Source organism: Gymnoscopelus microlampas, assembly GCF_963454915.1.
Source record: "Gymnoscopelus microlampas genome assembly, chromosome: 16".
NCBI classification, from domain to species: domain Eukaryota; kingdom Metazoa; phylum Chordata; class Actinopteri; order Myctophiformes; family Myctophidae; genus Gymnoscopelus; species Gymnoscopelus microlampas.
Window position 1 is genome coordinate 22,721,943 of NC_139953.1, and position 18,103 is coordinate 22,740,045.

The following is an 18,103-nucleotide window of genomic DNA, read 5'->3' on the forward strand; positions in this document are numbered from 1 at the left end:
AAGTGACCCAATTACCACAAACCTCTTTACTTTTTCTCCTTTAGATTTCCTGTTACTGATTTAGTGTTCTGCTATATTCTTCTGCTTTGCATTGTAAAATACTCTTAGCTAGGATGATGCTACCATGCATATACTAGTATGATGCGGTGTGCACTGCAGTGATAATGGGTCATCATCATATATCATGGCCCACTGCTTTGGCAGGCGGAGGAATAAGAAGGGTTGGTGTCTCAGGCAGGCTGTCGTCTAGAGAGACCATTTCTATCGGGGCCAATCAATTAGTATTGGCTGCTTTAATTAGTGAATTAGAGTATAATCAGCGGTCCAGCTATGGCAAGCACTTTTCAGCTTTACAATTCGATGCGCTATAAAAAAAACGGTACAGGCGAGTAGTTAAGCTGAGGAGGGAGTAGGTAGAAAAGACAAAGGAAACCGATAAGCAAACAAAGTTGTTCCATGAGCTGCTGAACATGCTAGACGCAACATGCGTCTGTCTATCAGCGGAGTGGTTGCTGTGCAGTCCCATCATATCACAACGTCCTTCCAGATAGGCATGACACAACAGCCTCACTACTGCTCTCTCTTATTATTAGTTCTTTATACTATTTCACACTTTGCTGAATGCTGACAGTGGAGATCGCCACGGTAGTAAAGAAGTGCAAAGGACAAAAATACCAAATAGATTAACTGTCACATGGGTCCTCCATGTTTGGTTTGAAGCAGGAAACACGCCTTTGTCATGCTAGAATATTCTCCTATTTTGTTTTGCTTAGCCACTCTACATGAATGTAGTCCTGTGGGCAAGTCAAGACCAAGGAAGAGGCAGAGAACCCTGTTAGCAAAACAGCTCTGGTAATATGTTGTTACTTTTGACAAGGGCATGCCTTCTAATGTAAAGTCACACTTTTAAAGGCCTAGGCATTCAGATTCACCAGCCTTGACCTTGCGTTCCATATCAATCCTAGGGGGCAGGGTTGAAGAAACCTGTATGTACCAGGCTGATAATTGAGAAATTGACTATTCCCAATGAAGATTATGTATTGTGCCGTTACAGTACAGGTCACATTGCGGTGCTGTCTGGGGACTTCTCCAAGAGCTGTGAGCTTTCCAATAATAGCACACTGTCCACCTGGGCTAATGTAAAACATTGTTTTTAATTTAACACAATTTCCATTCTGTGTCCACAGTCCACACACACCTCTGATCGTCACTTGAGGGTCAGTGAGTGACGCACATCAGGGTTCTGGTGACGCATACTTTACACTGTGACAGCTGCTGTTGTTACAACACCGCCTGCCGTCCGCCATTGTCCCAAGCACCCAAGTCAGCAATTAGGACTTCCTGTAGCAAAGTCAGCCCAATGTCACAGTGACACACACACACGCACACGCCACGGTCATCCTGGTGTCCTCTCTGCCGTTGCACTCCTCCTTTCCCTCCATCGCTCTCCATCTTGACTGCCCCTCCTGCCCTATAGCATCTTCCACACACTTGGTCACAGTGGTTTGTTTTAATGCCCCTCGGAGACACTCCACCCCTCTCCCGCAGAAGTGGAGTGCTGGTCACTGGTCACCTTCCTATTTTCTGGTCTTAACCAGCTGGTCTGCTGTGGATATATGGCTTGCTTGCCTGATTGATTGATTGATGTTTTTACTGACATAAATGCGGATACATGAACGGTGATATCACATTCACACACGTGTTCACTCAGCGACGGCGGAGGAAACCATGCAAGGCACCAACCTACTCATCGGTGGCAGTTTGGGGTTCAGTGTCTTGCTCAAGAACAGCCGTGAATCGAAGTAGGAACCTTCTGATTCCCAATTGGTCGCTCTACCTCCTGAGCCACTGCCGCCCCGTGCAGGTGCAAACTAAATGACATTGAACAAGTGGCCCAGACAATATATCCAGAGCACTTCTATCTACCGTATTAAAGTGGATATTTCTACCTATAAATTCCACTTTGAATGACCTTTGAGATAACCTTTAGTGCCATGCTCTTTCCAGATTGTTTATTGTCTAATAAGCAGCCTAAGTAAGTAACTTCTTTCTTGGATATAACTTCAAAGTCACCTACTACCACTCTGAACCCAGGGGACTTATTGTGCGAGAGAGAATGTTTTACCCTCCGTCCGTCCGTCCGTCCGTCCTGTCCGTGTGTTACCACCAAATCTCCGGCACCGTTGGCCCGGTCGCTGCGAAACTGTGCACACACACTCCCTGGATGCCAATTCAGAACCTCTGCCTCACATTTTTCACATGGGCCTGTTATAGCGCCACCAGGAGGCCGATTTGTGCAAAACCCATTTTTTCACATTACTCCTACTACAGTTTTTTACCAAACGTCATGCAAATCGGTACACAGTATCTCTATAGTCATGTGATCAACCCTGATCTGTCCCATTTCCCATATTCCATCCTCATTGGTTAAGGTTGCCATCCAAAGTTTGCAGGATTGGTCCGTTTTGAACAAACTGCCTCAAACCATGAACGCAGCTTGCGATTTCCATGAAATTTCACACGCACATTCCCACTAGGCCGAGGAAGAAATTCCACCCTTTTCACATTGGCCTGTTATAGCGCCACCAGCAGGTCTAATTTAGCAAAACACATTTTTGGAACAAAATGCCACAAATCATGAATGCTGTGTCTGATTGGCGTGAAAGACCTAAGAATAAATGGCACCCTTTTCATATTGGCCTATTATAGCGCCACCAGGAGGCCAGAATAACGTACCTGACCTGGCGGAGACCTGTGCTCCGAGGAGCACTTTTTCTAGTTTAGTATTGCATTACCCCCTGTCTGGAGCCCTCATTCAATGCAATTGTGCTTGCACCTCTTGGTTCTCCAACATCTCAATGATACTAAAAAACTAAGCTTCAGACATCGAAAAACAAACTGATAACTTTAAGACTACTTCTCTGCCTTAAGCCCATGACCCACCTAAATCCAACACACTTTGCTACTTTAGGATGGCTCAGGGTAGGGACAGTGCCCTCAATACCCTCATACCTGTCTAACTACTGTACTTCTCCAAAGTGAGTGAGTGACACCCATAGCCGCAACACTAGAGGGAGCAAGTAGCGACCATGATCTGGTACTAACAACATTTAGAATAAACATGGGAAAATTCTCATTCTACAATCAAAATGTGGAATTCCCTGACACCATCCATTAATTCACTGGTTTCTATCAAAACTGGCCTGGAAAAACTTCTATTAGGAGAAGGGGAGGTAAATGTAAATTCCCATCAACAGGTGTCATTCACTGCTGTCGTTTTTCCCTTTTCTCCAGTTTGTACATAGTGTTTGTATTTGTTGATGACATGTATTATAGTGTAAACTTTTATTTTTATGCTATGTTGATGAATTGAATACATAGGAGTTCTGCACCAAGTAATCTTTCTACCCTAATGTATCATGACAAGAGACTAGAAGAGCTGAATCATGAATTCAATCAGTGAAAATGAACAGGTTACGTACGACCACACAGGCTGACTTCATGTCATGCCTGTGTTTAAACCACAAAACAAACAGACTCAAATGATTCAATCATTTACAGGGTTAGGGTCAGTGTATTGGCAACATTACAGCATTTCAGCAGCTGTTGACCACCTGGCATCACCTATCAATTGTGATTCATCCTTCAGCAGGGCAAAACAAGACAAGCAAAGATCATGCATATTTATATTAACACGGTCCCATCCAACTAATGTTAACAGAAGAACAGGGCCTACAGTACGTCAACTTCGTCAAGCACATCTGCCCTCCTACATCTAAGTCACTGTTTCCCAAACAGTGGGTCGGGACCCATGTCTGGATCACGGACCAATTTCTATGGGTCTTGAGTAAATATCCTTTTACTTTGCGTTTCCTACATCTTATTAATTATTATTATTACAAAAGATTTTTTTTTTAAACCCACTAAAATCCACATGTTGAAAACAACATTTTTCTAAAATAATTTCATAATGACAAAAATAATCAAAGAAATTCCCTAAATTAGAAAACAAAGAAGTAGTGAAAATGGCAGATCTGCAAGCTTGTAGATCTGCTATTTTCACTAGTTTGGGTCCCGGGCAAACGTCTAATTTCTCTTTTGGGTCTTGATCTAAAATGTTTGGGAACCGCTGGTCTACCGTAAGTTATGTGACAACGCCAAGGAGACTAATTACACCATCTTGCGTTCCCGTGCAGTCTCTTCTGAGTCAGAAATCTTACCCTTCACCAGCACTGAGTTAGTGTGCAAGAGAAGGTGATGGAGCAGTGAACGACAGGATGAGGAGATCATGCAACCGAGGGAGGAGCAGGAAGAAAGCCAGATGGTTTCACATCTGCCTTCATCTGTGCTGAACCACCGTGGGATGTAACAGCTGGTCAACTCTGCCCCGGTGTATAGCTCCCAATAGACACAATGCCTTACCAGCTAAACCCATTACAGATGACCCCTGCAGCTTTATGGCTGCTTAAGGTACCACACCGTGGTACCGTTTATGTGTCCTATTGCATATCAGATACAGTATGAGACGTTATGTTTACAGATCTCACTGAACATAATGGTGTAAAATAGTTTACAAGGGTACAGATTAAAAAGGGCAAGGCTGCTTTCACTTGCCTGTTGGAGAGGATGAGGAGAGGCAGTGCAATAGACACGCAATAGATCGAAACAACGTCAACGCCATTACTGTATATTTGCTGCTTGTCACCAGGTGTTAATAAACTGTGGTTTGTAATGACTATGGCTGGTTGATAGAATGTCTTGTCCTTACAGACAGTGGTAGAAAATTACACGGTGCAACATACTGTATTGGATAGTTCCTAATGATTTGACTCTGGTGTAAGCTAAGGCTGTCCCCAACTATGAATTTCTAGCCATTACATTACAGACTGATACAACAATTTGCAGGACCTTGTTGCACATATCTAAAGACCTGAACCTTCTCAGAAAGAACAGCCTGCTCTGGCCCTTGCTGTAGAGGGCATCTGAGATGTAAATCTAATGTTATACATTACATTAAATTAAAAGCTGATTTAAAATCACAGAGTAAGTACTGCTCATGGCCAACAAATACAGCTTGAAAACTTCCTCACCCCCCCCCCCCTTCCTCACTCCCCCCAAAAACAAATCTTTACGTTTTTTACGTCCGTGGCAGAATTGGATTTTGGACGTAAATAACGTTAATTACGTCCTTGGCAGTGAATGAGTTAATAAAGGTGTACAAAATATAAAATCGCGCCACTGTGCAGCTGAGGGATATTCACAAGCCCGGGCCGCCATCCCCTGCCTCCCTCCTAACTAAAGGGACTCGCAATGCGCATGGGACAGCGAACTCACATTTCAAATCACATTGATTGACTGGTGATATAAACATAACTGACATACGTTTTAATATCCAAACTTGACAGCAACAGGAATTAAGTGCAGGATCTTGTGAGACATCGTCCCAGCATTGTCAAGCTCGCAATGCGCATTGAGGATTTGCAGAAACTAGAGCTGTAGCTCATCTGCTCTAGTGGAGCAGAAATTAAAAAGTGATGACTCGACTAACACAACCTTAGCTGACAAAGAGCCCACTACTACAGCAGTCCAGTGGCAGAGCCTTCTTAGAACTTAAACAACATACCTTTGGGTGGGGAGTAGTCGTCGGAGTCTGTGTCACTCTCGCTGCTGTCCTCCACCAGGAAGCTGGGGTAGTTCCAGGACATGCTGACGATGCCGTCTGACTCGTGCAGCAGAATGTGAGCCAGCATGCGCCCGTGGCAGTCCATCACTATCACCTGTCCGTCCGCCGTACCAAACAACACCTACAGTAGAAGCACCACAGAACAACTCATCATCATGCATCATCTCATGATAAAACTACAGAGGACAGGACAGAGAGAAACAGAGATGGGGAAAAATTGTGAGGAAGATTGATAAAGAGAAAAACAGAAAGAGAATGAGAGAGGTGCTAGAAAGAAACAGATGATAGGTTGAGAACATGAGTGAGTGTATGGTGTATCTGCAAAGATCCTAGCTGAAGGAAAGGGCTCCAGAAAAACATTATGGAGACAATGAGGAACGACAGGGAAACATACAGAAACTGAAAGCTCTGTGACATCCAACCAAAGCCGACAAGACCGCAGCACGTAAGCAGAAATGCAGCCAAATAAAACCACTGTGTAGACAAGAGAGCGAGTACTGGCTGTCACTCACGACAAAGCTCCAGTGGCCATCAATGAATGAGACGGATTACTAAAAGTGGCAAATGCCAAAGAAAAACAAAAGTTCAGCCTATTAGCAAAAATAAATAAATAAGTCTGTCTATTAGAATAAAAATTCTCTGGGAAAATGCTGCAAGCTATTTGTACGTATCAAAACTCAAAAGTGTGTGTGTGTGTGTGTGTGTGTGTGTGTGTGTGTGTGTGTGTGTGTGTGTGTATGCGTGTGTGTGTGTGTGTGTGTGTGTGTGTGTGTGTGTGTGTGTGTGTGTGTGTGTGTGTGTGTGTGTGTGTGTATGCGTGCGCTACCTGCTGGTCGTCAGGTGTCCAGATACCACAGGTGATCTGACTCTCCAGGTTGATCTCGGAGGACCAGTGCCTCTGCCCACTGACTGACCCCACCAGGACAAAGCCATCCCGGTAGGAGATGAGTGCCTGCGTCCCGTCATGGGACCAAGTGAAATCGCTCACCTAGGAAGGTAAAACATTTATAGCAGGTCAGCTAATGAAGTTGGTCAGAAAGACCGCTTAGCAGTTGGCACATGGAACATAATTAACACCATAGTGACAATACCTAACGATACTGTGAACAGACGGTACTGCATGTCCTTTGTATTTGTCCTTGTCCATAGCATAATTGGCATACGGAGAGGACAGCAGGAACTTAATTGGAAGTAACAATGTATGTAACACTGGTTTGTGGGGTCCTTGAGGGGGCACCAGGGGACCCCAGCTAAATTACAGATAGTTAACGAACCAACCAATTCATTCCATGTGTACACTTTGAGTTAAATGAATACTGAGAATGTTACAGTTTAGATAGGGGTCACAGAGATATAGAAATGTGTATCAAATGGGGGTCTGTTGCCTTGTAATACAGTCGGGGTCCTTGAAATAAAAGGTTGAGAATCACAGCTCTAAAATAAATGTATATCCATCACATTTGATATTTTTCCCAGCCTTGCTTCACATGAATGTGAGTGAGCTCACTCATGTCTTGCAAAGAAATGCGAGCACTTGTCACAAAAAAAATTTTTTTTACCGGGTGCATGGTTCAAAGAGAATTCACAAAATTCACAAAATCACCAGCACTCACTTCAAGTCTATACATTTCATTATCTGGCACATGCAGCAACAATCCACAAATGTGTTTCGAAGCGCCGAAACGCGTGCTAGCGATCTCCCTCATGTCTTACCTGAGCCCCACGGTCGTTGACAAGCTCCACAGACCAGCGTCCTTCATACTGGATCCACACAAAGATCCCCCCATCAGTATCACATGTAGCCAGCTTCTGGAAGGGCTCGTTCCAACGCACCAGAACCACCTGGTAACACACACACAAACAAACACACACACACACACACACACACACACACACACACACACACACACACACAGGAAGACAAATGAGAAACATTAAGGGGTAATTCTCAGGGTAATTCTGGTCTTCAGAGACCATTCTATGTCTCTGCAAATGTCTCCATCACTGGTGAGCTGTTTGAATAAAATCAAACTGGTCCCGACCTGTTCTTAGGTCCCCCTTGCAGTTTGACTAGGGCTGGGCGATATATGGACAAAAAGATATTTTTCACCAAATACCTCAATATCGATATTGTGACGATAATATCGTATTGTGGCAATAATATATATTTTTCATGAATGTTAAAAAACTGCAAAAATAGCCAATCTACAAGCGCACGTGTCATTTAGTGTAAAATAGGGCTTAAGTGATTAAAACCAGGAAAAGACAACACAATATTACAAATACCGGACAATATCTAGTCTCTCTATAGATATATTGCCCAGCCGAACTCTGACCCTTCTACTGGTGACTTATGGACGTTGATGAGTATCTTAGTGTAAAGAAACAAATTACTAATTACATTCTGTGCAATATGGTGACTGGGTTCTCTAATGGTTAAATAAATGGTCCACAGCTCATTCATGTTCATCAACAGATGTGTGTGCTGCCGCAAGTGCCCTTGAGCAGGACACTGAAACCCTGCCTGCTCATTCATGTAAATCGCTCTGGTTAAGAGTGTCTGCAAAATGCCTAAAATGTAAGATCTTATGCGCTCTACTACACACATTTCAGCCCCATCTAAATTTAGCTGCGGACCGGAAGAAAGTCAATCAGAAAGTGGGTTAGCCTCATTTTCAAAGTGACGCAAAAGAGGTGCTATGATATCCTGGATAGATAATGAGTTTCTATTGCTCCATTCCCACCCACCGTACATCCTCACAATGAACAACTTTCAATGTGTTGCACTTGCATCACACTGACAAACACACAAACTCTCAATGCTTGTTCATAACTGTAGTAGTGCAGTAGTGCAAGCGACAGCCAAACACCAATCAGTCTGATAAGGGTGGAGGGTTGCTGACTTAGAGGTTCATGACTGGCTACTTTATCCGGTAGTACCCACAAACGCTTGCCCAGAGAGAACACAAGCAAGAGATAGATAGAGAGATAGAGAGGCGACAGGGAGAGAGAGACAGACAGATAAAGAATCATTTTAACAAATTAATTTTGGAACCCTTCCAAGAACTGTTAACTTCAAATCTAATGTAAGAGGCTGAGAATAAGAAACAGAGGGATCTACTAGTGTGAGATCAACATAGGGGTGAATGCACAGTGGTTTAATGATCAGACAGACCAGCAGACTATACCCATCCCACTGTGGCAGCTGCGTCTCACAGATGTATGGATTCCTGTACTGGCCCCAAGGTCGACTAATGAAGAGATGGAATGGAACCTCAGTGCATCTGTGTAAGATGCACCCCTTTAGACTGGAACTTGTGCTTCGAGGCAAAGGGTGCCAGTCAATATACAGTATAAAGTAGAAAGCAGCAAAACAGAAATCAACATTTTTTATTATAATTATATTATTATAATAACTATTATTACTATTATAATAATTTTTCACTCGAATGTGCAACAGTGCTCGGTTTCTTTTCTCTTTGGCTTTGTGAAGTCCATATGCATGCTTTAAATCTCTCACACCTTTGTTGCTAGCATCGCTTCCAATACCCCCACCCCCAATCCTGTGCCACCTTCCTCTGTAGCGTGACTCAGCCTGTTCCCTGAGGAATAATCCTAGTAGAAGCAGCTCCCATTTCCCTGGGAGCAGCACGTGGGTTCTGCACACTCATAGACACCCAGAACAGGCTTTTACCAGGGCTTACACTGACTGAGTGCACGCCCGACAGATCAGTGGTTCAGAGTTGGATTAGCCAACCCACCACACCTACTATCCATAGACCATGGGAACAGCGATCATTAAATGTGACTTCACTTGTCTGAATGAGAACTTCATAAGAACCCAAAGAGAGAAAAGAAGACATACATTTGTGTGATATGTCACTTAATCTGACCATTTGATTTGTTACAAGCTAAATGTACCATGCTGATATTGTGCTACCGCATTGCACTCCATTCTGCAAAAAGGGTTAACGGTAACAGTTATGCCAGCAGCAAAGTTATGACGCCTATGTGTGTGTGACCATAGTAAATCACATAACCACCTGAGGCAATACTTGGCAGGCATACAGTACCTTTGCATTAAAGCTAGTGGATCATACAGCAGAATACTGAGGGGGGATACTGAGGCTTGGGGGGGTTTCATGCTTTATTTAGAGAGGGATAGGGAAAGTAGGCTGAGAGAGATGGGGTGTGACACGCAGCAAAGGTCGTCGGGAATGGGAGTCGAACCCGCGACACGCTGTCAGGCTGGCATTGCAGCCTAGGTGAGTCCACCTCTGAAACCAATGTGGCAAGATGCCATTGTAGATGGCCCCAGCAACAGACAGAATGAGCGTCAAAAAGTGTCAGAAATACACTGTAGTCAACGGGCAAATATGTATCCTTTAAATTTGAGTGGGGCAACAATATTTGTAATGAGTAATGATACAGTCAGGTACTGTAACTAACTGTCCATATACTCAATAGTTTCAGGTGCTGCTACTGGTCATTTGTTGAGTTTGTTTTGGAAAAGTAAATGCATAGTACAAACAATCTGGCAAGAAGATGATTCTGTGATAAATCAGCAATGCTGGGAATAGAGGATGCATCACTGTCTTGCATGTTGTTGAAAATGTTGTATGCACTCCAATTTGTGTCAGTGAATGCAATCTGTCTCTCACCAACATGGGCACACACACACTATGCATGCATTCACTGAATGCAAACAACAGCTCATATGTTTATTACAGACAACCCAATACATCACCAACTCCCTGGAAACCTCGAGACACATTCTTTTGCCCCACAGGGCTCAAAAAGTGACCGGCTACAATAACATTCATCGATCTCCTGGCCCTGGGCCCTCAGTCAGAGGTGTGTGCGGTAAGGTGATCTGTGAGGTAGATTTACAGTGCTCTCACTTTTACTCCCAGTGACATAAATCCTAATGCAACTCTATAGGCCTATACAAGCCACCAGGGAGACAATGCGACTATGTCTGCAGCACTGGTCCAGTGAGTGGTCCCCATGTTATTTTGAATGAGCTGACCATATCCACACACCACAGAAAAGCCTAGTTATCTATCATTCAGCTGCAGCAGTCACCTGATGGCTGCAGTAAACACAGAGTAATGCTGCCTAGCTTGGGCCCATAGTTTACTATGGGCCAAATTAAAAAAAACTGTAAATTGAACAGGTTTCGGCAACACTGTCAAAGGTAATTAATTACATTGCAGGAACCCTGTTTAAGCAAAATTTAGGCTGATTCATGGTATTATCTGACCCAATTCAACTCTACATGAGTGTGTGCGTGTGTGTGTGTGTGTGTGTGTGTGTGTGTGTGTGTGTGTGTGTGTGTGTGTGTGTGTGTGTGTGTGTGTGTGTGTGTGTATGTGTGTAATAGCAATAATGCTCATTCACACACACAAACATAACTTTGATGTCACCAAACAACCAACTTAGCACAGTAGTTTATGAATACTTTTGCCATGCAAGAGTGCATGTGCCCACTCTGCCCCTCCCTGACATAATCCCTATCCCTGTGTGTGTGTGTGTGTGTGTGTGTGTGTGTGTGTGTGTGTGTGTGTGTGTGTGTGTGTGTGTGTGTGTGTGTGTGTGTGTGTGTGTGTGTGTGTGTGTGTGTGTGTGTGTGTGTGTGTGTGTGTGTGTGTGTGTGTGTGTGTAAACTGTAAATTTAGCCCAGCGTGGGGCTTAGTCTGAGCTGGTCAGTCAGCCCGTAGGGGGGACAGCTGACAGCCTAACTGTGACGCTGCGATTTAGGGGATCAGACGTCACATGGAGACAGACAGGATAAGACTGGGCAGTCACAGGACACAGAGGCCGGATGGCTAGCCAGTAAGAGACAAACAAAAACACGCAAAACAGCAGGGTGGAGAAATTACTTCTGTTGTACCTGCCACAGCACCCTTCTGAATTGGGTGTCTAAATCCAGCACATTTTCAACAGACCAGTTCCATGAGGCTGGTGGAACTGACAAAATATGGTGTTAATATCCCACCCAATATGGTGTTAACATCCCATGGCTAGACATCTACAAAATTAGAGTGAATGACAAGCTGGAACAGGTCCGATCCAAGCACGGTGCGGGCACAGATGCATGTGCGCATTCATCATTATCATCATCTCTAGCCCTTCCTGACAAATAAGAGACAGAGGCTGCAGGTTCTGAGACCAAGGCTTCTTACGTGCACTGAACATTCATTGATACCTGTCCTGCAACATTCGAACCTATTATCCGTTGCTGCATGTGCACGAACGTCATGTCATCTGTGTTATTAGCATAAATAGCCTAGCTTAAATAACGGTAAACACAGACTCTTCATCAGGGTTGCATTGGTGATTTGGAAAGTGGTTGCACTCTATTTGAATGACGTCACTCGCCTGTCGCTTAACACCTACACTACAGGTCACACAATGGACAATTGATATGCATCTAGGCTCATTTCTATGAGCATCCTATGTTAATTCATGCTGGTGTGACAACCGACAGTCGGCAGCCTTTTAATGTAGCTTGATAGCGATGCTAAGCTACCAATGTATCCGAACATTAAACTTATACTCGCGTCATCAGTCTTCCTGCTGTGGAGACCCTGGTTTCTATTTACTGCTCTGTGCTCATGTGGTCTAGAAGAGCCCCCATTTATATCAATTCAATCAAGCCATCCAGGGTCCTGGTGAATCATGACCATAAAACACATTTTATTTAATTTAATTACATTTTATATTTAATTTAATTTAATTTTATATTTATTTATGATATACTATATTGAATAAATACCCTTTGTTTTGCCGTTTTCAAAAAAGCTTTTTCACAGAATGAAACGTTTTATGGTCATGATTCACCAGGCTTGATTCTAGGCTTAAAATAATTTTAATAAATAGTTTTGGAAATGTCAATGGGAAAAAAGCATTGACTATTTTGGAGTGGAACCAGAAAATGTCCGCCACTGCTATGCCCTACATGAATGCACACATACACAGACCGTTTCCGTATCCTGTCTAAACCGGATTACTAGCAAAGTACGGGGTAATCAGCCCTGCAAGCCAGAAATAAATAACTAAATGAATAAATAACTAACCAAAAGTCTGAACCTTGTAATTGAGATCCAAATGCCAATGCCAATAGAACAACAAACATTTGAATCTTCAGATGTTCGGGGCCAGCCCTAGTTGTCAGTGCAGGCCCGTTCCCTGACTGAGAATCAGAGGGCGGCCACTGACCCAAGCAACTGCACCGAGGGGACAAAAATCAAATCAAGGGACAGCTGCATGTTTCATCAGAGTCAGCAGGAGTGTAAGGACACAGTTAGGGCATCAGCACATGGGTGCAGTCACGGCGCGCAGGTCACCACCGTTCAAGTGACAAGACAGGTTTTTCCCCAAACTTAAATAATCAGTGAGTATGTAGTTCAATTTTTGTTTGTAACCTTTTCTGCGAGAAGGCTACACAAATCCATTTTTAATATCACATGTAGGCAACACAAACTAAGTTGCAGAATGTTCTGGTACTAGTCTAGGTCATAAAAGGAATAAAACTTTATTAAGGGAAGCAAGGCGATTTGGGAAAAAACATTGAAGAAAGTGGGCCAAACTGGAAACAAAGCAGCAACTATCTCTACAGGCCAACCGCTCCCTCTCTCAGAAACTTTCCAGCAAACACAGATACACCTGCACCTGGGGGAGGACATGTTTGTGCACGTTATGCAACACGTCCTCTTCAGGGATGGATTAGCATGCTACAGTGCTAATGCTGTAACCGCTAAGCACTTCGGTCAGAGCCAATGGCATACAGCACAAGTTCACACATTCTCTCGCCTGAGACAAGCTTCTATGGTCAAGAGTTCCGAGTAGTGGAGAACAGTGACTTAAGAAACGGGATCAGTTGCCACGAGGAAAGCAAGGGTAGACAGACAGACAGGGGGAATCAGCAGCGGTTGGAGGAGGATCGAGCTATAAAATTACTGTAAGGCAGAAACCTTGTATGTCCAAAGGAAAATTCAGGAAATGGAAAACAGAATGTGTGTTCCAATGAATCCAATGCAGTTATTATTTAGTCACAAGCTCTTGTTAATCATTTTTGTGAGCTTGTAAATTTTGCACGACACTCTTGTACGACGAAGTAGGGAATACATTTATGAAAGAACATAAAAAAGTTCAGATATGGTGATAAAAGGTTTCTGCTCGACAGCAACGATAGCCTTGAGCGGCGGCGGGAAGACACGGCAGCGCAACACCGACAAGCGTCTGTGAGCAGATGGTGGAAAAGTTGAGGAGGGTTATGAGAATACAGATCATGGTTGAAATCACTTGCTCAGGTTCAGGATCAGAAACAAAATATTGCCACCGTTTTGTTACAATTAGTGCTGCAACTATCGATTATTCTCCTAGCGATTATTCTATCAATTACTTTTTCGATGAATAGAGTAATAGAAGTGTTTTCTTAAATCATTTGTTTGATCTTTATATAGTATCAACAAATCAAAGTGAAAAAACTCTAATTGATTAACCACTTAAGCCTTATTTAATACTTTGTTGTAGGACAGTGTCACACAAAAATAGCAAGCTCAGCTTGTACATCGGCTATTTTTCTATAATTAAAACAAATTTTCAAATTCCCCCCAAATCGATTATTTGCTTCGATTAACTGTTGCACCCCTAGTTACAATCCATCATGACTGACCAGTGACCACTGTTCCGTTCAGACTTGACTAATGAGACCAGATGGGCAGCATCACTGTAGTCACTCCAGCGCCCCACCCTCTCCACCAAACCCATTTTTAACAACGCCATAAAGGTCCCAGATCAGTGGCTGTCCCTGTGTGCCTTCTCTACTGGAGATGTACACTGATTTATTCATGGGGTTCCGCCAGGAAATGGCTTTTTAAATGCATGGAAACGTCATACGACTCATCTGGGAGTACAGGGAGGAAGGTGGGGGGTAAATAAGTCCGACAGAGGTACTCGGACTATATACCATTAAATCTTCATTATTTCACTTCACAATAATACTGATGGAAGTACTTTCATCAGAGGTATGAGGTATGACTTAGACCATGAATCTTGGTCTAAGACTGTGCTAGTGCCATTTGATCTGATTATGGTGCAGATCAGTATATAGGCCACGTAAAACCAAGATAAGGCACGTTTTAGACATCACATATTTGTATTTTATTAGACTCTACAATCACATGGTAAAAAAGGCAATTCAGTTATTAGAAAAGTCTAGGAACGAGAGTGAGTGTGTTTGTATATAAACTAAACAAAGTCGTACACGTTAACAGTGGATATGCGTCACTGACTCAAACAACGCTTCCTCTCATCTCATAGCTTTTGCAGTCTCAACACACATACTGACATTCTGCTGAGGCAGAATGCGTTTCATATTTTTAGCAGCAAAGGTAAAAAAAAAAAAAAAGAAGAAATCTCCCCTTGAGATTCATTGTCACTTAGTGCTCTACTTTCTCTCACATTGTGCAACAGAGATAAAAGTCCAAATGGCCATTCAGACTACCAGCAACTAAGTGGTATTGCCACTGGTCCCATATAGAGGTAAATGTAGCCTGTAATGTATAGAATCGACATTTAAATAGCAATATAGAGCTTCACGGTGAGTTTCTGATCAGGGTGCAGTGCAGATCAGTATTTAGGCCACTTAAAACCAAGAGAAGGCACGTGTTTGGTACATCTACGTATGTACGTCTGTAATTCACGTATCAACCGTTCAACCGACTGACTTCAAATTCGACACATATGCGTACCGATATGCTCTAATGTCAAGTCCCAGATGTTTTTCTGCAGCATCAGAAATAGACTACCACTGATCACTTTATCTTTATTTATTCTTTTCACACACACACACACACACACACACACACACACACACACACACACACACACACACACACACACACACACACACACACACACACACACACACACACACACACACACACACACACACACACACACACACACACACACACACACACACACACACACACACACACACACACCCCTGTGAAAAAAAGGTCTGCAATTTTCATTTGTCGAAATTAGGATTTAAAAATAGTATCAAAGCATCTACGGCCAATTTTCTTTCCAATTTCCCTTTTTGGTCTGTCTCTGGAAGACATATTTTTAGACCAAAGAGTCTTGCTGGCATTCTAGATGGCTTAATGAAACTGCCAAGTGCTGTTGTAGACAAAGCCGTTGGGGGGGTTGAGGTGCGAGTGCACAACACAAGCATGTAGTGTACTTATGTCATATAAATGTGTAAATATCGTGCTTCATTGATTATTTAGAAATACATTTTGATGTAACACTTTGAATTGCAGTAATTACTGATTTTTTTAACAGATGGGTTCATAAATGGGTCATGTCCAAATTATTAAAGAACATTTAATAGATTGACTATAATGCCTCTTTATTCCATTATATAATGTGCCAAATAAACCATTGGGTTGCATCAACATCAGCCTGTGGTAAATACATGTTGGGAGTAGGGCAGACCAGGCCTGGAATTTCATTTTAGGGGTAAGGCCACAGAAATAATTCATTGATTTGAAAGGTTAAACAGTTAAAGGGATAGTTCACCCGATAGTTCATCGATTCATGGATACTTTTTAGTTTTTGTCGCATTCCTAAGACAATAATTTGATGACCGTTAGCGGTTCCGGTGGGAGACACAAAGGGAGACTCTTTGTGTCTCCTACCGGAACCGCTGCCTACCAGTCCGCTGGACATCAAATTATTGGCTTAGGAATGCGACAAAAACGATCCATGAATTGAAGTCTCCATGGGGTGACTAATCGATAGAAAAAAAAGTAATTATTTGGGTGAACTATCCCTTTAAGGGTGATTCTATTTCAATACAAATATCAGTGAGATAAATAAAGTTAGTTATTTCACAAAATAATGTATTGGTATTTACAAAGAAATTTCCAATATTTTAGTCAAAAGTTCATATATGCTCAGCCCTGGACTAATCAGAGTCAGTGTGCTTGTTTGAAGATGGGGAGTCAGGGGGAGTTAAGAATTCAGAATCTCAACAAAAGACATCGTTATCTAAAAACTGTATCGACAGGATAGAGGCAGAGGAGACATGGTGATATCGGCTAGGACATTTTTTAAGGGCATATGGCCAAACTGAGGAGGCATGGTGGCCATGGCCTCCATGAAGTCCCTGCCCTGCGGAAGACACACCGGTCTCACCTTTAACCGGTTTCACCGGTTTCACCTTTAAAAAAAAAGTAAAAGAAAGAAAAATGGTTGTGGAAGAAGAAAACAACACAGATGAGGATAGGAATGGCACCTACGAACATAAATGCAGGTAAAGCTTTAAGCTTAGTATACCTCGCACTCTTTAAAGCTACTAACTTATAATTACCTTTCAGGGCTGTTGAGGGGAAACAAACACAGGGAGGACGAACACTCATTAGGGACCTTCAACAGTGCTTGGGCAATCTTCTCATTAACTGTACAAGAGCTCTTTGAGATGTCCACCTCAGCAGGAACAGGAGAACAGTCACTACAGTGTGGTCACATAACTCAGCTTCACTAAAGCTCTTCTAGTGAAGCAAAGTGACTCTTGTTCAGCCACCTGGCCGCGGACCTCAATTTGAAATATTTATGCCAGGGACCCCCATACAAGATTGGTGTTGCTAAAGTGTTATTAATATTCCATTTTAAGATTCACAATGTATGCAACATGTTGTGAGCTTGTACAACAGCTATTTTAGCTACTTTTGTATGACAAAATAGGGAATTAATCTGTGAAGAAAAAAAAACGTATTTTTTAAATTTCTGTAAATATGGATATACAAGGTTTCTGCCTGAGAGCAATGATATGTTTCTATTATGCCATTTGGTGCTCATACAACCTTAGTGCATACATTTGCACCAAGGTTCCTCTGAGGGACACTAAAGGGTGAAAGGTTCTTTTGAGGATGTATAGGTGTCCTCAAAGGACTCGTCATGAGTGTCATCTTTGGAAACTGAACACCTAACCCACAATGTGGTTATGCCCCGTTTGTTCTGTCTTTCCTACAAAGCCCGTATTGGCCAAAGTCCAGAAACGCATCCATTCAGAAATTCACTAATTTTAAAGTGATCCCAGGACACTCAGGTTTAGACCATCAGTTATAAAGATTTTTTTTCCTATGCTGCTGGCAACACTGACCTTGGCAGGACTTGACTCCTACTGGATGAGCTCATGTTGCATTTTAGTGTGCTCTTTCATAATGTGAGCGAGGTTGATTTGTGTGAAAAGGACACTTGTCAAACACAATGACAATGCTGAATATGACGATACTTTAGAAGAACATGTTGTGTCAGGGGACACCTCTACATTTACTGCTGAAGGATCAGTGTTAAAGGTATAATGAGTAGGATTTGTAGGTTGCGGTTTGAAAACATGTTTTT

At 42.7% G+C, this 18,103-nt stretch overlaps 1 protein-coding gene across 7 annotated transcripts in view; it reads right to left on the bottom strand.

The window, feature by feature from the left end:
• Positions 1-18,103, bottom strand: part of tulp4a (TUB like protein 4a) — a 41,588-nt gene that overhangs the window by 16,888 nt on the left and 6,597 nt on the right. For all 7 annotated transcript variants that reach the window (XM_084082328.1, XM_084082333.1, XM_084082331.1 and 4 more), the window contains exons 5-7: positions 7,397-7,525; positions 6,510-6,671; positions 5,624-5,804 (exon numbers count right to left, since the gene is read on the bottom strand). In XM_084082328.1, coding sequence (XP_083938454.1) covers positions 5,624-5,804; positions 6,510-6,671; positions 7,397-7,525 — 472 coding nt within the window. The remainder of the gene's footprint in view (positions 1-5,623; positions 5,805-6,509; positions 6,672-7,396; positions 7,526-18,103) is intronic.